At 36.6% G+C, this 21,667-nt stretch overlaps 1 protein-coding gene across 1 annotated transcript in view; it reads left to right on the top strand.

Annotated features, from left to right (window-relative positions):
• The window catches only part of CSMD1 (CUB and Sushi multiple domains 1), a 1,232,729-nt gene that overhangs the window by 584,184 nt on the left and 626,878 nt on the right, over positions 1 to 21,667 (top strand). Inside the window, exons 4-5 of the mRNA XM_075747278.1 lie at positions 6,707 to 6,901; positions 20,171 to 20,378. Coding sequence (XP_075603393.1) covers positions 6,707 to 6,901; positions 20,171 to 20,378 — 403 coding nt within the window. The remainder of the gene's footprint in view (positions 1 to 6,706; positions 6,902 to 20,170; positions 20,379 to 21,667) is intronic.

Genomic DNA, 21,667 nt, shown 5'->3' with positions numbered 1-21,667 from the left:
TCCTCTGAGCCAGTTATGTCTTCACAGAAGGCAATCACATTGGTCAGGTGTGATTCACCCTTAGTGATTCCATGTTGGCTCTTCCAGCCTACTGTTAAACTGGAAGTTAAAATCTGCAAAAGATATGCAGTTTGCTGGAGGTCTGTCACTGTTGAAGTGCAAAAGGGGTCATTACTGGGCCCAGTACTGTTTAACATCTTCATTAATGACCTGGACAACAGAGTTCATACTGAACAAGTTTCCAGGTGATAACAAAACTCACAGGACTGGCTGATATACCAGATGGTTGGACTGCCATTCAAAGGGATCTTGACAGGATGAAGAAATAGGCAAACAGAAATCTCATAGAGCTCAATGAAGAGAAATCCAAAGTCTTGCACCTGAATAACAAACAACCCCAGGCACCAGTAACGGAGCGGGGCTGACCAGAAGGCAGCTCTGTAGAGAAGAACCTGGGGATCCTAGTGGACAACTTGTTGACCACAGGTCAGCAATATGCCCTTGTGGCAAAGACAACCAACAGCTTTCTGGGTTGCATTATGCAGAATGCTGCCAGTAGGTTGAGGGAGATGATTGTTCACTTCTACTCAGCACTGGTGAGACGACACATGGAATGGTTAAGGACTTGGCACATCTGACCTGAGGAGAGACAGATCTGGGATTGTTTGTCTTGGAGAAGAGAAGGCTCAGGGGAATCCTATTGAGGAGTGTAAATTCCCTTCTGGGGAGAGGTAAAGATGATGCAGCTGGACTCTTCCCAGTGGTGGCCACTGGCAGGACAAGAGGCAATGGACAAAGTCAAATACAGAAAATTACATTTAAACATAACAAAAAAGACTTGTTTGTTTGTTTGTTTCGTGAGGTTGATCAAACACTGCAAAAGGTTACCCAGAGAGCCTGTGAAGTCTCCATCTTTGGAGATGCTCAAAACTGAAACAGACATGGTCTGGGCAATCTGCACTAGCGTCTTCATCTCTTTTGCTTTCCAAAAAAGTGTCATATCCATGAAAGCAGGTTTGTATGCCATGTTGGTTTTGAGAATAAAGAAGAATTTTGCGAAGGGTAGGACTGTGCAGTTTCTGTCATGGCACTGTCCTCTAACAAATGACCTACATGCATCTACAGTGTTCCATACTAATGTGGAAATTAGCACTAGTAGATCAATTAACTATTCATTGTACATAGCTCCTGGAAATAGAAAGGACACAATTGTTTAATAAATTGACAGTGAAATATTACATGCTTTTCAATTGATTCAATATTTGGAATTATTTTTAAAAAAAAAAAAAAAGGTCAAAATGTACTGTAATGGAGTTTAATGTAAGACATTAGAAACTTAAAAAAAAAAAAAATCAAATATATTGATTTTGTAGTCTTTTTCTAGGTAGAAATGGCAAGTACAGATCTCCAGAATTCTTTATAATTAGTTTTTCAAAGCAAATTCCATTACTTTACTTACACCTTAGAAAAAAGCATTACATTATTTCCAGAATAGATTTATTAAAGAAAATACTTTTACATGTATATACATATAAGTACTTTTCTAAGTCCATCTTTTGTTCAATACAGCATTTTTAGTTTAGTAGATTGAAAGGCTATTATTTTACTTTTTTCCCCCCTGAGTTCCTTTTCAAATGAAGCTGCTTTTCTGAGTTGGAGTAGAGACTTTAATTTCAATGTCATTCTTGCAAGAAAATACAGCATTTTTTCCTCTCCTATTTGTTAGCATGTTTTGTTCTGTTTTCATAACAAGTATAGTTATTACCCTCCTCAAAAATAATTTTTATTTTTCTGTGACTCTGGAAATACACTTGTATGTATATCTTCTATTTGTGCATGCAACTGCAAAGTACAACACTTGATGGTAGCCATGTGGACAGGGTATCATGGGCTGTGCATCACACCTATTAAACTTCTTGACATATGCCCTGAAATTTTCTGTAGCCCTGGTTTCAGAAGCTCCACAGAGCTTCTGAAATTCCTCCCAGTGTTGTAATTCCAAAGCTGTCAACCATATCAAGGGCTCTGACTTCCTCCTAACTTACACTTTTTCCCTTGTACGTGGTTTTGCCTATGGCCACCAATATAAGAAGGTAATGTTAGGAAACACATATGGGACTGTAATAGAGGGACTAAGGAATAGCAAAAAGTAGGCAAGTTTGCTTTTGGCTGAACTTAGGTGCAACCTGGAAAACTTTTCCAGTTGTTTCAGGAAGAACAGGAAAAAGAACAAATAACGTGTCCATGTAAAGTTTTGTAACGCTATAGTGTAAGTGAAGGAAAAACATGCACCTTGCTCCTTCATGTCCTCTTTCGCCTTTCCCCTATTTTTCTTAATTGAATTAAGCTGCTTTCTGAATTGTTGCTGTCAAGTTCCAACTACCATGTGTGTCACTGGCCTATAAAAGCTGAGCCAACTGATTTACGGAAGGGTGAAACTGTTACCTTGTGCTGACGTAAGCAGTGTGAACTTTTTGCTATTCAGGCCCCTAGACAATCTTTGTAATCGAGCTGATGATCATGACATCTGAGGAAAAAAAAAATTAATCCATTACGTTCTCTTGAAATCATTGTCAGATTGAACCTCTGACTAGTACTTTCAGCAAAGGTTGGGAAATTAATTTTCAAGTTTTGTAATTGATTTCAAATCTAGATGCCTTATGTAAAAATTAATTGGAATTGGGCTGCCAGAGACCTCAAAACCTTCAGAATCTATTAGAAAATATCTTTTTTTTTACGTTGACCTTTTAAACCAAGTTACAGAAAAACAACATCCCCCAAAACAGGGCATTACATTGCCAGAAGTTGTCATGACAGATTTGAGGTAAGCATGGGAAAAATATATAGGCATTGCTTATTTGTGTTTAAGACTCTTGCATTCTAGTGTGATGACCGACCATAGTAAGTAGATGGAATAAAATAGTCATTCAATAGTTTATTGAGTTCAATGGTAGCTACCATTTATATTTTGTTTTTTCATTCTCGGCCACTGCTGTCTAATTTTAGGTGATTTCTCTGTTATGATAAATCAGAAAGGGATAGATGATGTCCAGCAAAATGAAGGAAACTGTCCACAAGTGAAAGCAAAGGACGTTTAAGGTGCTGTGAATATGCTTTCAAGTGGCCTGCGTTGCAAATAAATATGGAGTTTAGCTTCAGAAAGAGTTTGAAAAGTCTGTGTAAATAAATAATCTGATAGAGGCCATCTGAGAATGACTAATTTGTTAAACAGAGGTTTATTTAACAACCTTTAATTGATTATTCATGTATCATCAAAAATGGTGCCATTTCTCCACTATGTTTTACAGTCCTGCTGTGGTGTAGCCTTTTGCCACTGTCTGATAATGAAAATTAGTGTTATTTTCAGCATATAGATTATGGATTTTGATCATGTGCATTTGTCAAACGGTTATACTGTCTAGGAAGATACAGGTAATGTATGAGGAAGGCCTATCTTTTAGCATTAATTTAATGAATAGATCTTACCGCATAGTGCTCCAGATTGATCTGTGCTAGGAAGTGAAGTCCACACAGGTTATTATGTCTGTCATAATGGTGAAGATAGGCTCTTGAGGAGGAAATCTTAGGAGATGGATCTCCCTGGCTATTCCTTTGTATATATTTTTGCTTTTAAAATACTAAGACTAACCAGATTCTTTTCCAAACACTGTATTTTTTTTTTTTTTTTCAAACATGGGAAGGATTTGCGTGAAGAAAAACAAGATAAAGCATGCTATCTGAGAACACCCTAATAAGTTAGGTCAATATAAAAAATCCATTACCTTCTGTGCTTCTGTGTAGTATAGTCAATAATTGTTCTTAGTGCACAGTGAACATCAAATTATTTCATGAATCAAGCATCTTGATAATGACAGATGCTGTGACACTGATGATTCTACTAGCTTCCTCCAGGAAGTGACTGCAGATAATCCTATTGACAGTAGACCTCAGTTACACTGCAGAAAAATATGGATCTTTTAGTCAAAACTTGGCAATGAAGTTAAAGCTTGATGGACATATATAACCTTTACGTATGATAGCTTTGGTTAGCTAGAACCCTCATAACTCAAAGATTAAACTCTTTTGGTTACTGTTACAAACCTTCAAAGGATAATTCATCTTAGGTCCGGACTAGAAGCAGTAAAGTCTGTGCAGATGAAATTGAGGTCCAACTACCGCAATATGCTTCAATCAAAGTTTTAGAAAAGCACATAAATAATGTAGTTGAATGCTTGATCTTGACAAGTGGTGAAATTCTGTGAACTATTACATGGATTATTGAACATGGTTGTCATTCTCAGATCGCTCATCTTTTACTGGTTTTTAGGGGGTGGTGGTAAAATGCGTGCCAGTTTCATAATGCCAAGTCCCATGTTTTTCTGGGGTTCTTGACAGATGTAGTGGTAAGAAGAGGCAGAAAAACATCATATTGTAGGAGACCTTTAAAATTTTACACAGATAGAAGACTGATTTGCTGCAGTACAGTTTCAACAGTTAGCCAATGCTAGTTGTCATTTATATGGCAGATGTAGATTTGCTGTGATGTATTTTCTTTGGGAATGCAGTTTATCAGAAATCGTAGTATCTTGAAATAATGCATTATTATTTTTCTTTCTGGATAACACACCCAGTCATAAAAATAAATGCTGAGTTTTGAGTTGAATAAATATTGCTGGATACACCAGATGTTATAATGAAACTATTTCATATTGTAGTGTTTTGTAAAAATGTTTTGATTTGAAAATAACAGAAAGAAAGATTCTTGTTTCAAATGCAAGTATTCTCCTGTGTCAAAGCATGTAACAAATTTTTGTTTGTTTGACTTGTGTTGCAAAATTACCTGTATTAACCTACCATGACTAAAGCAGCAAAAAGGGGAAAATTTGCAGAAAAGACAGGTAGCATTTTTAATAGTGCTAGAAAACATATAATACCAAATAGCAGTATATGCTGAGCATAAAATGGATCATTGTTGCCAACTTTTTGGAATGTAAATTAGTATCTTTATTTTATTCCAATTATTCTGATGTCTTACAATCACTTTCTTTAGGTTATTCTACATGTCTTCATTCTCATATATGTGAATCAAATATTGACTGTCTTTCCAATGTGAATGAGCACATCCAGATAAATATCCTATTCTATTAAGGCTGCTGAAACAGCACAGAAAAAGTCGGGTACCATATTGTTTGCTTCTAGCTTTGATAGCTACTCACTCAGCAACCTTAAATAGTTCCTGTAATGCACAGACATCTTAGGTCTCTGATCTGCAACATTGTTAGAACATTCATCTCACTCATTGTTCATTAATGTTAGGTGGCTTTTGTTAACATTAGTCTTTACAGAAGATTTTGGGATTTTTCTCATAAAAGGATGTTTTAAGTGAAAGTGTTCTCTCTTTTATTTTTTTTAGCTTTATGGTTTTTTGCTGTTTCAAAATTTTCCTGTATAATTTGGGTTGTAACTTAAGTGTAATTATGATCATTTAAATACCAGTGTGACTAACTGTTTGAGTAATGAATTAAGGGTGTGCTTTCAATAATTGAACTTACATGGTATAATGGGGCTTAATTAGCATTGATATATTGATATAATGCTTTACAACACTCTGAGGATGTGCATATATTGAGTAATTAATCCTCTCAACATGCAGGTTAGTGAGGTTAGTATGGTTATGTTTATTCTGCAGATGGGTAGAGTAAGGAAAGAGAGAAGTATGGGGTGAAAGATGTTGTCCGTGAACCATGTGGTTTCTGAAACAATACCTGAATTACATGTGAGCTTTTCAGACCACCATTTCTTTGATGAACACATTTATCTTTTGTGCTCTGCTCATGACATATTTCAGCTTCCTGCACTTATTTGTTCTGCTCTAAAGGAAATTAAACAATTTTAATTTGTACTACTTCAATGAAAGGAATGGCATGCCATTAATAACTTTCAAACGAGATCGAGAACAAAAACAATTCCATTTTCTTCCTCCCCAACACACATTTTTGCTTTTCCTAGGTGGAGGAGTATCATCTTTAAACTGATAACTAGTTAAGACAATCTCTTCCAAATAACTAATGCTTACAAATGGTAGTAACTTTCTGCAGTCAAAAAGAAAATAAGTATGTCTGTTCATATCAGCCCCATGTCAGTGCTTAGTCATTGTTTCTTTCATAATTTCTAGAACCTGAAATAATTTGAAAATAAGCAGAAAATCAAACTTTTAAAATATACTTTAGACTTTAATTTAATATCAGAGGCCAGTAAATTATTGGGTTATTTTAAATTGCTATTCTATCAACTAAAATGAAAACTACATAAAGTGTCTTCTACTGCTTGGATCTATAATGATGATGTATGAATATTTTTGCAATATTTACAAAAATAACTAAATACAACTTCTTTTACTTCATCCAGAGTTTTGAGAGAAAGCAAGTTTTATAGGATATTTTGTTTGAAAATAGATATGTAAATAACGTCACTGAAGGACTGTTAAACCAAGTTTGAAATTAGCTTTGAAAGTGATGATGTCTGTTATAAACCGAAATCTTTTGTGAAAGTACATTCCATAGCCTAATTTCACCTTATTTGTATAAGGAATGCTGTTTTAAAAAATAATAATACAACCAATTATTTAATTACAATTGTTTGACAAGTATTTATTACTTCATTCTGCAGATTTTAACTAACATTTTTTCCTTCATTCTTTTGACAGTATTACCTAGTCATACTTGTGGCAACCCAGGAGAAATACCTAAAGGAGTACTTCATGGATCAAGATTCAACATTGGAGATAAAATCCGATATAGCTGTATCTCTGGTTATATCCTAGAAGGCCATGCCATGTTGACATGTATTGTGAGTCCTGGAAATGGTGCATCATGGGATTTTCCAGTTCCTTTTTGCAGAGGTAAAAATGAAGACATAAAATATCTTTAAAATAATAAGACAATATTAAAACAGCAGATTAAATAAATATATTTTGAGGTTTGGGGTTTTTTTAACTTTCTAAATGTAAATGTACTAATGTACTGTCTAAAAATCTATACCATTTAAAACTGTAATCACAATTCAGAAGCAATAACTCTCCGTAGCTTGCATTCAGAGGTAGATTTATCTACTGATCTTTTCTCTTTTTCATTTACATGAGGGATATCTATAGCAGTTGATGGCAAGATCACAGAATGGCAGGGGTTGGAGGGACCTCTGGAGATCATCTAGTCCAATTCCCCTGCTAAAGCAGGTTCACCTAAAGCAGGTTGCACAGGATCGCATCCAAGCAGATTTTGAATATCTCCAGAGAAGGAAACTACACAGCGCCTCTGGGCAGCCTGTTCCAGTGCTCGGTCACCCTCAAAGTGAAGAAGTTTTTCCTCCTGTTCAGATGGAACTTTCTGTGTTCCAGTTTGTGCCCATTGCCTTTTGTCCTGTCACTGGCACCACTGAAAAGAGTCTGGCCCCATCCTCTTGACATCCACCCTTTAGATATTTATAAGCATTGATGTGATCCCCTCTCAGTCTTCTCTTCTCCACGCTAAACAGACCCAGCTCTCTCAGCCTTTCCTCACATGAGAGATGCTCCAGTCCCCTCCTCATCCTTGTAGCCCTCCTTTGGACTCTCTCCAGTAGTTCCTTGTCTTTCTTGAACTGGGGAGCCCAGACCTGGACACAGTGTTCCAGATGTGGCCTCACCAGGGCAAAGTAGAGGGGGAGGAGAACCTCTTTTGACCTGCTGGCCACACTCTTCTTAATTCACCCCAGGATACCATTGGCCTTCGTGTCTCCAAGGGCACACTGCTGGCTCATGGAGAGCTTGTCGATAGAGCTGCTTCTCAGCTCGATAGAGCTGCTTCTCAGCAGGTCAACCCCTAACCTGCATTTCTGTTTTAGAATTTCATGAGATTCCTGTCTTCTCATTCTTCCAGCTTGTTAAAACCTGTCATCAAAGCCTGTCTGAATGGCAGTCCTGCCCTTTAGGGTGCCATCTGTAAACCTTGTCAGGATGCATTCAATCCCATACTACAGACTCATGGTGAAGATATTATATAAATTTAGCCCCAGTTTGAATCCCTGGGGGATACTGCACATCACTGACCACTGATTTGATTTTAAACAATTGGCCTCTGCCATCTGAGCCTGATGATCTAGATAGTTTTTCACTCACATAATAATCCACTCATCCAGTCCATATGCCCTCAATTTGACTACAAGGATATAGCGAGGAACTCTCTTGTGAAAACTTTGTTAACATCTAGCTAAATCCTTTCATCAAAGCAAGCAGTCAGGTTAGCGAAGGATGATTTTTACTGGCAAAAGCTGGCTGTTCCTGTTCACCTTTTGTCCTTTGTGTGCTTGGGAATGGTTTTCATAAACACTTTCTCCATAATTTTCTGGAGGTCTAAGGTGAACTGTATATCTTGACAGATATACAGTTGCTAGGATCCTTGCTTTTTTTTGAAAATGAGAAATGAAAAATTATCTTTTTCTCCAGTCATTGAGAATCACCCTTGACTGTCACAACCTTTCAAAGATGATGCAAAGCACACTCACACTGTTGGCACACCAAGAACCTTAAGGTGCATTCTGTTGAGTACCATGAACTTGCACATATCCTGTTTACTTCTATATTTTATTCAGAATTGGGAGGCCTGAGGGCAGCCTTTGCTAATGAAAAGAGAGGCAAAGGGGACATTGAGTGCCTCAGCCTTTTCCATGCCTTCATCAGAAGGTCACTTACCCCACTGTGCAGCAGGCCACCATGTCCTTCATTTTCCTTTTGTTGTTGATATACCTACAGAATGGTTTCTAGAATGACTACTTTTCACATTCCTCACGTTTCATTCCATCAGAGCTTCAGCCTTTCTCCTTCTCTCCCTGCACTCCTGAGCAACACTTGTATATTCCTTTCAAGTAGCTTGTCCCTGCTTTCACATTTTGTACACTGGGGGTTTTTTTTGCATTTCAGTTAAAACACCTCAGTCAAGAATTTCCTTTCAGCCCCAGCAGCCTCCTGCTATGCCTACTCATTTATGTGCATAAGTAGATGCATCATTCTTAAGCTTTGAGGAAGCTGCCCTTGAAGGCAAGCTCTCCTGGGCCCTTTGGTCTTCAAGACATCAGCCTATGGGAGCCTGTCTACCACTTCACAGTCAAGTTGAAATCTTCCCTGCTGAAGTCCGAGGAGTTTGTTCTACTACTTGCCTTCCTCACTTCCCTCAGGATCTTTATCTCATGGTTATTGTAACCACAGCTGCTGTTGAATATGTTTGAATCGTTCTTTGTTCCTACACCTAGTTGGTCTGTCCAGTGCCTGCATTAAAAAAATTCTTCTCACTGAACTCAGAAATTTAGTGGATTGCTCGCACTCTGCTATGCTGCTGTCCGCACAGATGTTGAGGTGGTTAAAGTCTCACATGAGCACCAGATCCCATGGTTGGGAAACTTTCTAGTTGTTTGAAGGTTTTGACCACTTCTTGATCTGGTGATCTGTAGTAAATATTCACCATAATGACCTCCCTTTTGGCTTCCCCTTCTCATTCTAGCCTGCAGGAGCTAAATGAGCTTGTTGCCTGTTGTGCAACACAGCTCTGTTCATTCAAGATCCTACTTTGCGTAGAGTGCAGCCTCTCTTTTCTTCCTGCTTTTCCTAAGAGCCTGTGTCCATCCAGTGCAGCCCTTCAGTCAGGTGAGCTGTCCCACTAAGTCTCTGTAATCTCGATGATACCACAGTTCTGTGACTGTACGTGGACCTCCAGTTTGCCCAGTTTGCTTTCCATGCACCACATTTTTATGTACAGGCACTTCATCTGGGCTTCCAATCATGTTGCTTTCTGAGGGGGAGGGAGAGAAACGTTCATTGCCCTGTGCCATGTGTTCTTCCCTGGGCCTGTTCTCCCACTTGGCCTGCACCCCTGACAAACTTAGTTTAGAGCTCTCCTCACTAGGTCAGCACACCTGTTTCCCTGTTTAGCCAGGCAGATCCAATGTCTCCCCTGCTGCCGTCATTCATTGAAGAGGATCCTGTGGTCAAAGAAGTCAAAGCCCTGTTGCCCTGCACCAGCTGCTTAGGTTCTACAGGATTCTGATGCTCCTGCCTGAGCTTTTCCCCTTGCATTAAGGGGAACCCCTCTGGTCTCCTGTGCCTTTCGCCCTAGTACCAAGTCCTGTGGACACCCATTACTGATCAGATTCTCCCTTGGCAGCATTATTGGTACCCATGTGGAGGAGCAAGAAAGGGTAGTTGCTGTCTTCTGTAATAATTTGTAAAAGTTTCTTGTGACTGAAAAGTCTTACAATGTAATTCCTCACAGCAAAGAAATGCTTTATAAATTTCTGTGCTCCAAAACAAATAGAGTTAATATAATCAAAAAAAGCAACAGTGATTTTTTTCATGGCTGCTGTTTGTATTTGATTTCAGTGAGTATGCAATGAAGATTTCCTTTACCAGTGCTTCGAAAACAGGAAAAAAAAACCCAAAATTTCTAACCTTTCAGTTGTCTGATCTTAGATGGGTTTTTTTGTCCTTCTAATAAGAGGTAGTAAACAGGCTTCAGAAAAATATGCATGTCATAAGTTCATGGTGTCATCAGTCTCTACTAAACATTTGTTCCATTTCTGCAGATACTGCTTGTTTTGGCGGTGTTCACTGCATACAAACATCTCTAACAGGACTGAAATTTTGTTCATAATTTGTAATTCTGTGATTTTAACCTATTAATACAAACTCAGCCATGGTCCTAAGCCCCATGTAGAACTTACATGAAATCCAAATAATTCTGTACATCTTCTGTCAAGAAATGAGAACCATAACACAAAAGGTATTTAACAGTTAATGATTTATATGAGCTGAGCCATTGCCTCAGTGGATTTTTAGAGTTCATGTGGAATGTGGATTTGATGAGGTATTTTAGACATTTCTTGTTTTATTTCATTTTATCAGTCTGGAACATATGCCATGAGATAGCCCTTTCCATTCACTATGTCTTCAAGCAAGAAATGTTCCCCTATTGTTTCTCTAAGAACCTTGGTCTTTTCTGTAAAAGCATCTTTTGTTACCATTTTGTTTCCAGATGGTATTCTTCTTTCTTGTCATCATAAACTAATTTCATGGCATTCATGAAAGGTAATATAGCAGAGTTAAACAAAGCTACGCAGTTGATATACTAAAAAAACATAATAACCTTGTTGTCAGTAGTATGTTTCCCTAGCTTTGCTGATGCCGACAAATTGCTATTTTCTGCAATTTGTTGCTTACTATTTTCAGAAGAATTAAGAAGCTGGTGTCCAGTAATTTATATGTTGTCTAACTGTACAAATGTTGTTTCTGCGAGAAAAATTCCTAGTGAATTACTAAGCCTCCAGGAAGACGTAGACATCGACTCTTGTCTTTCTTTGCCATTTTGTTTCTCTGGCTGCTACTCAGTTTCAGAAGTTCTCTCTTTAAAGTATAGCTGTGTGGAGGGTGGTGGAACTGAACTGTATTGCAGATTCATTGACAGCTTACAACGAGCTCTGATCAGAAATCAAAGTTACAGTCATTGGCATTTTTAGAAAGTTTAGATAATTTGACTGTCAAGACATTTGCATCATCTGCCCCCCCCCCCCCCCCGCTTTCTTGCAATAAACCATGATTTTTTGTGTGTGTGAAAATATGGCAACTTCCAAGCTGAAAAAAATAGAAAACAGACCCCCCTCAAAAATAGAAAACAGCCTGCAAAGAAAAGTTCAAAGGCAAATTTTTAAAAAGATGAGGTAATAATTAAAACTTATTTCTGCTTTTCCATATGGTAAGTAAGAGCAGCCATGGATTTTTCCACTATTAGAAGCTAACCAAGAAGTTTATCATGAGTTTCTGCAAAAAATTGTACAGGTGACTTACAAAAATTGACAGGGGGAATCAATGGTCCACCTAAATTTTGTTCTTCTGTTTTTTATCCCAAGAATTAAAAGTGTCTTTGTTGTCTCAGTCTGGGCTACCATAATCGTGTCACCCATAACATTTGCCGTCTTTATCTTGAGGTTGAAATACTGTGCAGGGCAAGTCTGAAACATTTTGAAAGTTAATTTCATTCTCTGCAGTAACTCCACTAATAGCTGATTTATGATATGTGACTACTTCTAAACGAACTTTGTATAATTAGGTTCTCAATTCTCAGTAATTTCAAGAATCCCTAGTTGATTATAGTTGCATGAGTCTAGATTTTTATGAAGCTAGCATTAGGAATACAAATTGGATTAGTGATATTACAATGGTAAGCTTTTTCTCACAATGAAAATAGAAGACCATGTAATATGTTATCGTTAAAAAGAGACCCAATTATTGGAGGGAAAATAAAGAATAAATAAAGATGACAAACCAGTAAAAGAGATCGTATGTCCAAAAGGTCCAAAAGGATCAAGTAATAATTAATCAGGTTCCAGATTTAAGGAATATTATTGGAGAACTACTTTGGTGAAGAATATATAATCAAGAAGGTATTCCTGGAATAGATAAATGGAGAAAGAGAAAGGACCAAGAGTTTATGATTCACTATAGAGTTAGATACACTAAATACAGAGATTCAGAGCTGATATTGTTAAAACATTGAGCAAAGGGAAACTGACATTTTTGGTGTTATCCATACTTTCTGAGGTAGCGAGTAATTCTCTGACGTAATTTCTTCTCAGCCTCTGAGGTTCAAACAAATATGAGTTTGTAAGTTTAGAGAAGGAGAAAAAGATGTCCTGATCCCATAATTTATCCATGTTTATAAAAAGAATTAGAAAAAATAAAGGGAAAAAAAATTTCCAAACAATTCTCCTTATTGATGTTACATTACATGGTAAAATGAGAATATTTCCCTAAATCTAATTTTTAGAGTGACATGGCAGATTTCTGCCTGAACAATTTTGTTCACTTTCAGAATAATCTGAGTTGGTACAATGTTTACGTTGAGATGAAATTTGAATGAAACTCATTGTCACTGGTCAAATAAGGAATCAGTGAAGTGTTTCAGGAAAAGCAGATAGGATATACTGTTTAATTTGTTACACAGCAGTGGATATAAGTATATATATATTCACACATACATATATTTATGTTTATATATTCTTCTAACATGTATCAGTAAATATGGAGGAACCCAATAAAAAAATGAAAAGATGTCAGATCAAAGCTGGATCTGTGCAATAAGGTGCCTGGAAGACAGGAACAAGAAGTGAAAAATGAGATGGTCAGTACAATGAAAACATAGTGAAGGTACCCAGACCGATATAATAAAGTCAGAGAATGAAAAGGAGGACTTCAGTCAGACCATTAGGAACACGAGGAAGATTAACATCAGAGGACTATACAATGATTTACTAAAAATTAAAAACAAACCTCTAGGGGCAGTCATAAAAAGATGAAAGATTTCCTAACTGCTTGCAGACTTCTGGGAATAACTGGATTAAATTTCCTAATTATTAAAAAAAAAAGTTAAATCTCCAACAGTCATTAATTTGCCCTTAAAGAATTCAGTCTTTTCTCTTTTTGCTTCAAAATTAGGGCTTTACTATTAATTTGTTGTAGAGTGTTATTTTAAGGGATCATTATCAGCATTAAAATAAAAATATATTCTCAAGTGAAGGATTATCATATCACTGGAAAACAGCTTAGAATACTTAATTGAAAAAGAAGAAAGTCTTTAGATATCCAGAAGACTGATCTTTTATTTCTGTGGGAGAGAGAGTATGAGATTACAGACTATTGATTAATTTTTTAACTTCTAAATCTAGCTATCCTCTCTTAAGATGAAGTTTTTGCATGAAAAAGGTAGCAGAGTTGGGGTTTTGATTTTAAGTTTGCTCAAGTACATACTATCAGTTAATAACTGAACTTTTATGCCAGGTTAGCAAATAGTTTTTCCATCAGTATTTCTGTCTTATTTGAAACTTTGTTGACTAAGATCAGGTTTCCTCTCCAGAGTGGATGGAGGGGGAATAGGTCTTTGTAATATAGCAAACTGATATGATAGAGTAAATAAGAATTGTAAAAAGCTGCTAAATTAAGCACCATGCTTGCAAAGAAAAAATGGATGAATCTGAAGCCCCAGGAAGTACAAGACTACCCACTGAGTCCAGTATTGTCAGGGCCAATAAGTATGTGACAATCCCACTGGTGTCTGCTTAGATTGAGCTCACCGAAACATCAAAGCTAAAATGTTCAAAGTAGTGCTACAGCTGCAATTGGTGCCCATAGGTGCCTAAACAAATTACAGTTTTTGTGGTTCTACTTTCTACATAATGTTATCTTGAAGTGAGAAATCTGACTTTTTCATATATATAAAATATACACAATAATTTCTGAAATTTTAGCAAAATAAATCCCATTCTACTTAGAGAGCAATTCAAATTATTTTAAAATGTCCTTTGAAAACCCTGGAGAGAGAAAGAAAATTCATCTTAGATACGTGGTCTAATGAGTATTTAATTTATGTGAAGTTGATCAACAGCAAGACAAGAAATTGAGAAAGGGAGGCAAACTGATTAGAGCACTTATCTGGAATGCAGTACATCTGGATTCAAGTGATGACAGACAAAAAACCAACCAACCTTCTGACACATTTCTATTTTTAAAACACAGAAAAAAAGCACAGGTTTTGTCTTTTACCTATTGAAAATAAAGTCTATAAAAAACCTAAAATATTAAAGAATATTAGCAAGTAGAGGTAAATATTTTGATGGTTAAAGAGCTGGCTGCCAGTTGGAATTAGATTAGATCAATGAGTTGTCTGATGAATGTGTAATGCTACACTATTGTAACACTTAGCAATGTTTTTGGTCTTTATGAATCTGGGAGTTTAGCAGCTTGACAGTTGGCATTGACATAGTAAAATTTATTTTTAAACTTGGCATTGATATACTATGGCTTGGTTGTAGGTTTTTGTCAATAAGACATTTTAAAATGGTAATTTTTAAGTCTTACTTCAAAAAGTCATTTAACTAATTCCTCATAGTAACTGCAATTTCCAAAATATCCAAAAGCATACCTGTGAAAGTAGTCATTCATGATTATTTCATAGATATGTTTTCTATACTGAAAAATTTTATTAAATGAGATACAATTATCTGCATTTTCACAAATGAACTACAGAAAAATGCCATTTAATAAAGAATTGAATAAATCATAGAATCACAGAATATCTCAAGTTGGAAGGGACCCACAAGGATCATTGAGTCCAACTCTCTGCTTCTCGCAGGACCACCTAAAACTAAACCATATGACTAAGAGTATTGTACAGATGATCCCTGAACTCTGGCAGGCTTGGTGCCGTGATCACTTCTCCTGACACAGCTTCATTCCATTTCCTGATGTCCTGTTGCTGATCACCAGAGAGAGATCAGCACCTCCTCCTCCGCTCCCACCCTTGAGAAGTTGTAGATTATGATGAGGTCACCCCTCAGCCTTCTCTTCTCCAAGCTGAACAAACCGAGTGACCTCAGCTGCTCCTTGTAAGTCTTGCCCTCGAGACCTTTCACCATCTTGGTCGCCCTTGTCTGGACACACTCTAATAGTTTGATGTCCTTCTTATATCATGGCACCCAAAAGCGCACGCAGTAGTCAAGGTGGGGCCACACCAGTGCAGTGCAGAGTGCAACAATCACCTCCCTTGACCGGCTAGCTATGCTGTGCTTGATGTACCCCAGGACATGGTTGGCTCTTTTGGCTGCCAGGGCATACTGTTGACTCATATCCAACTTGACATCAACACAACCCCCCAGATCTCTCTCTGCAGGGCTGCTCTTAACCTCAGTAAAAAAAGAGCTGTTTCAGTGATATTTTTAATAAGGCATGCTAAATAATGTATGCCCATCGTTCATTCAGAGCCCTCTAAAGCTGCAATTTTCTTTAACTGATAAGACTCACAAAATGTGACTGGAAATGGCGATATGTCATTTGATGATGATTTATAAAATATTGTTCAAGTTTTTAATTGCATCTATTCTGTTGTTAGTGATAAAGACATAAGGAAATTACTACAAATGACATAAAAGAAAAAAAATATGAGTTTTGTACTTTAAGTCACAGCTATGTTTTTATCAGTTATATTACAATAGTAATGTAGTAAAATGATCTTTCAAATTAGGACTTTTCAGTATAAACTAAAGCTGAATAGCCAATTCTGATCATTTAAATTAAGATTCTAAATTAATTTTGAAAGGTTAGATGGGTTGGGTGGTTTTTTTTTTTATTTGGTTTGGGGGTTTTTTTGCTATTATGCAATAAATGTTTTTCACTTGCATAAACATTTTGTTAGTTTCTGTATGAAAAAGACATATAGAATACAGAACATTGCATTCTGGAAGGTATTTGTGTGAGAAGGAAAGTCCAGTAAAAGGAATTGAATGTACAAAAGATATCTAAACCAATTTAAATAAGAAAATTTTCTACAATTCTCTTTCTGTTCTTACCCTGTCCTTGGATATCTACTTAGCAGGGCTTGCATCTCACTTGTAGCAAGATCTCATTTATGCAAAACACACCTTACCAAAATTGTCAGATTGTTATTTTTGGTGAAATGACTCTTCCTAGTTTGAAGAAAAACGTTAGACTTTTTATTCACTACCATGGTTGCTCAGAGATTCTTTTGATTTTTACATACATTAACTTGACGGATATGCTTATCTGTTTTATCTAAGCTACACATCTATGCAGTATATATGTTTTTTGTCAAGTGATGTGTTTGCATGTGTACTTTATATAAGATGCATATTCTCTAAATTCAGAGCACTTAATTCCTGACTACTGAGAGATCCAAATGTTTGTAGCTTTATACTTCAAGTAGTCATTTATGCTGATACAAACAGCACTTTGTGCAGTTGCTTACAACTTGAAAATAACCATGAGTGTTTGGAATTAATTACTTGCACATTTTAAAATGCAATTTGTTAATCACTTAGAATTTGAATTCACGAAGCCTGAGGCACTATCTGCTATCAAATTACTCCAAGCACAGTGATGCATTAAGATTCCCGAGCACTGTTCTAGCTCTCTCAAAAGCGTAACATAGAGAAGGCCATGGCCAAGAAAGACGATCAGTCCAAGGAGGCCAACAAGCTCTGGGGCCAGGTGATAAAACTCAGCATATGTCCAGCCAGTTTATGTCTCTTACCGCTCCTCTGAACAGTATGGCCACATCATGCCTGCGTGTGCTCACTCTTTGGCAATTTATTACGTTTTAGCATTCAACAGTCTGGTTGCCTTCATCTGGGTACCACCTATGATGAAGGAAGTCCTCAAACCACAGGCTCCTTGAACATGGGAAATATGTCAGAGGAAAGATCATTCTGTGGAGCTGCTTTTTGCTATGGTCTTTCCTAACGCATCCACATCTGTCAGATAGAAAACACTGACTCTCTGGTCCGAGTTAGTTTCTGTGGTCTTACCTGACTAATGTTCCATTTCCATTTCTGACCTAACTTGATTTCTTGCAAATCTCTTAAAAATGCTGTTATGAATAGACTAAAAAGCTATGCATCCCTCTGGGCAGATATCTGTAGTAGCATGAGCTCGTTTGGCTTTCAGTGGTAATGCACAGTGTGTAAATTTAGATTTTTGCATGTGATTGCCAGCAACAATCAACTACATAAGCCTTCCTTGTCAGCTGTAAAAGTCAGAGCTTTAGAGCTCAAAGCTTATTCAAGGGCTCTGCAGCAGAAACGCTGAGTAGCATTGTAATTACCACTAGCATCTTGCTTAATGTCAGTATAAACACAGTGGGATATGGTGTCATTGAGAATGTTGTCATAACAAAATTTAAAAGCAAGCGGCTAACACCAAAGAGTTATGGCTGACTTAGGATTTTGCACATCTTGCTGGTTACCCTGGTTGGGAAAAGCCTGCTTGCTGGCTTTCAAGAATACACGTAGAACCTGTATGCTTTATCAACTGGAACTCATACTCTTACATTTTAATTCTTTGGAAAAAAAAATAGAATCCCACACTGTGATGACAAAATATGAACAAGTAGAAAGCTTGGAAAAAAGAGAGGGTGGAAATCATCAGGTTTTGGGTTTTAATGGTTCATTGAAACTCTGATACTGATGATGACCGCAGTGGAAATCAATAACTCAGTGTTAGTTTCTGTACTGAAGTATTGGCACAGGATGTATCAAGTTAATTTGTTTTTCTTTGCTGGGTTAGATGATGATCTGCAGTGCTTGAAAGATATACAGTTTAAAAAACAGAAGGAAAAAGAGGTCTTTCTACATATTACTGGATAACAAACCTTGATTCTCCTTTCTGATTTATTACGGTTTTACAATAATTTTTAATTATTGTAATTTTTGCATGTATTATGCATCAGGAATTTAGAGTCTGATCCTCAGCTTTATCCATGAGTTCTTTAATTTTCACTTCCTTTCCCCTTTCATCCCTCAGAGGCACAGTGGCCCTTTCAATATGCACTGTATAAAAAGCCAGGAATTGAGGGAGGAATCACAGAAATGGCCTGATTTCACCAACAAAAAGAAATCTTTTAGGAGTGTAGATCTATTCCACGCTCAAATCTCCATCATTTAAAAAAGAAGAATGCACAAATATCAGGGCATAGAAAGTAAGATATGAAATTTATCAAAAAACCTTGCCCTTCTCTGAGAAATTTCTATGCCAAGAAATCATGAAACTCAATAAGGCTTTGGTAGCTAATGTTATTTTACATTTCTTTATGTCAAAATTTACTTTGCATATAGAAAAATAAAGATAACTACCTGTTCAAATCTCTTCAGCAGCTTTCTCTCCTCTTTTTAGTCAAATTAATGGTTCATGCTATACTTAAATGTTAAATAAATGATTCCGTTTCTGCCTTTCTCCCAATTCTTTCTTTTATTTCAGTCCCTTACTAGCTATTTATCGTCTTTTAATAGTCTCCTTTTTTTTTCATGTCCAGCCACAGTATTCCTCTTCCTTTGATTCAAATGAATCTTTTTTCCTTCAAATCTTCCTTTAAAACTCATTTTCACTGACAGGCTTTCAACTGTGATTGAGCAGAGCAGCTATACTCCCACCTCTCTCTGTTGTCGTAATTAGCTATTCAGTTATTATCCTAATTAGACTGAAAGTTCCTTGTGTCATGCACCTTGCCAAGCTATTTGTTTTTAAATCTCCACATGCACTTATAGTATGCAAATCATACCTAATGATAATAGCAGTAAGGAAAGATAATAAAATGGATAAAAATTAAATGCTTATCTTCTGATCATTCACCTACGCAGAAATATTTTTAATTACTATTTCTGTAGCTTTCATAGCCACATTACAACACACCAAAAGCCCCTTGATGAATTTTTAATTTTTTATGCCAATGAATTGTATGGATGACATGTTTGTTGTTGGGGTTTTTCTAATTATATGTTTTAATACCCAGTACTACTAATAATCAGCATATCTTTAAAGCTTTCAGTGAAATCTTATGGGGCAAGAAAGAGTACAGGAAGGCTGCTAAATCCTTTGGCAACATATTAAACAACATTCCAGGAGGCTTAGCAGGAAATTCCTATGCTCTGTGTTTTTTGAAATTTGGTTAATAACCATTAAAATATATGTTATTAACCAATGATGTGTGAACCTTGGAAGGTCCATCTGTCAGCAAAACCTTTTGAATTTATTTGCCATCTGTAAACATCCTGATGCGGAACAAAAAACTTGAGAAATGCTAGTATGATTTTATTAATGCTTCATAGTTTAGGGTAGCATTTAAAACAATATGAATATTTTTTTTATAGTTATAAGAAATGAGAGGGGTCTTCAGAAAGAAATGTTTAGTACTTTTAAATTTATATTGCAGAGAGACTAACTGTATTTCTGTGATTCTCTGTGCAGTCCTTTCTTAGGTTCCTTCTGTGGACACTTTCACAGAGCCAAAGTACAGGTTCTCCAAATCAGCTTGTACTAGGTGTCTCTGCTAATGTTATCCTTCTTTGGCCTGGCACTAGAGTGTCACCAAGAAAAAAAGTCAAAAAACCCAAACCAAAAATCTCTGCACCTTAACGGACAGAAAATATTCTATTCCATTCACCTTGATAGAATTTTATTTCTCTATATGTGTATATTTGTGGGTACTCTATGCACAGGAGAGGGGTTCACTATGGCACAAGCAAGGATGATGCTTCACTTGTTTACAAGTGCAGCTCCACTAGTAATTAATATTTTGTTCATCAGCTGAAGGAGCTTGTGGAGGGACACTACGTGGGACAAGTGGAACTATTTCAAGTCCTCACTTCCCTTCCGAGTATGAAAATAATGCTGATTGCACCTGGACCATATTGGCTGAACCAGGAGATACCATTGCTTTGGTCTTTACTGACTTCCAGTTAGAGGAAGGGTACGACTTCTTAGAGATCAGTGGAACAGAAGCACCATCAATATGGTAAGTCTGAGATCTTGTAAAGATCTCAGGTTTTTTTCTTTTTTTGGTGAGTATTTTGAAAGTGTTTTGAGGGATATTTAAGATATTTTCTACCTGTTAGTAATGACCATTTTGTTATGTATTTTCCTTTGGTTCCCTTCACCCTCCAGAATTTTAAACAAATGTAATTAATAGTTTGCTGCTGCTTCTTTCCAAATCTTCATCCTTCCTATTATTTTCCTCCATGTTTGAGCATTTATTGATGTTACATATTTGAACTTCATATGAGAACATTTTCTGATGTTGTGTCTTGAATGACTTATCATGATATTGTACTCCAACAATGAAAGCAGTGAGCAAAATTCCACCTCACAGTAAAACAGAAATATATAGAGAGCAAATAAATACCATCTTATTCTAAACAGTCTATAAGTCAATCTTACTACGTATACTCATGTATGCATGTATTATTATCTTACGTTGGCTGATGTTAAAACTGTTTGCTCAGCAATATTAGGGCTTATTAATTGTAAACCAAAATATACATTCTCCGTACTAAGTGAAAGATTATAGTTCTGCCTATGGGAATGGATTAAATTGCAGAACAGTTCGTATTAGGATTTCTCTGCATGCTACATATGCAAGTTTTGCATTTTTTTCGTCTCTGAGAATGACTTGTGCTTGACATATGCACCATTGCTTTAAAATGTAGCCAAGAAAAAAATACAGATCTGCTGCTCACAGGTGACTGGTGGTTATTATCTTTAGAATGCCTTTCTGGAGATTTGAAGCAATCTCACTATTATTTTAATGTCATGACAGGCTAGGCAGTGCAATATGTTAATAATTGTGAAGTTCTAGGTAGAATGTGATCTGCTGAAAAACTCTGTGAAATAAAAATGTGTGTCAACCATGCTTTGCAACTATGTAAAAACTTTGTTTTAAAAATACTTCTGGACCTGTATCACAGGATCACTCTCTAACATTTCCACGTGACCAAAAGTTGTGTAATGACAGTCAGTGAAGCAGCTTGTATCAAATTAAGTGCTCATGTCTGAATGTCTGAAATGGAATATGTGAGTATCCCATTTGGTGCTTGCTCATGCACAGACATGCATGACAGTCATCAGTGCCAGTGTTTTCTTATTAGGGGTTCTAAGGACCAGAAGCAGAAATCTTGAAGGAGAAGAACTAATGGAGTCTTGCTTCAGAACATAAAAATCTGTCCATTTAATTTTGTGTACGAGGCTCTAGTAGACACCGAAGAACATAAGTGCAATTTTGTTGCCAGAAATTAATCTGTTACTGAA

The sequence above is a fragment of the Balearica regulorum genome, chromosome 3 (genome assembly GCF_011004875.1).
Source record: "Balearica regulorum gibbericeps isolate bBalReg1 chromosome 3, bBalReg1.pri, whole genome shotgun sequence".
NCBI classification, from domain to species: Eukaryota; Metazoa; Chordata; class Aves; order Gruiformes; family Gruidae; genus Balearica; species Balearica regulorum.
Note: the sequence above shows the minus strand (reverse complement) of the source record. Positions and strands in the feature narration are given on the sequence as shown.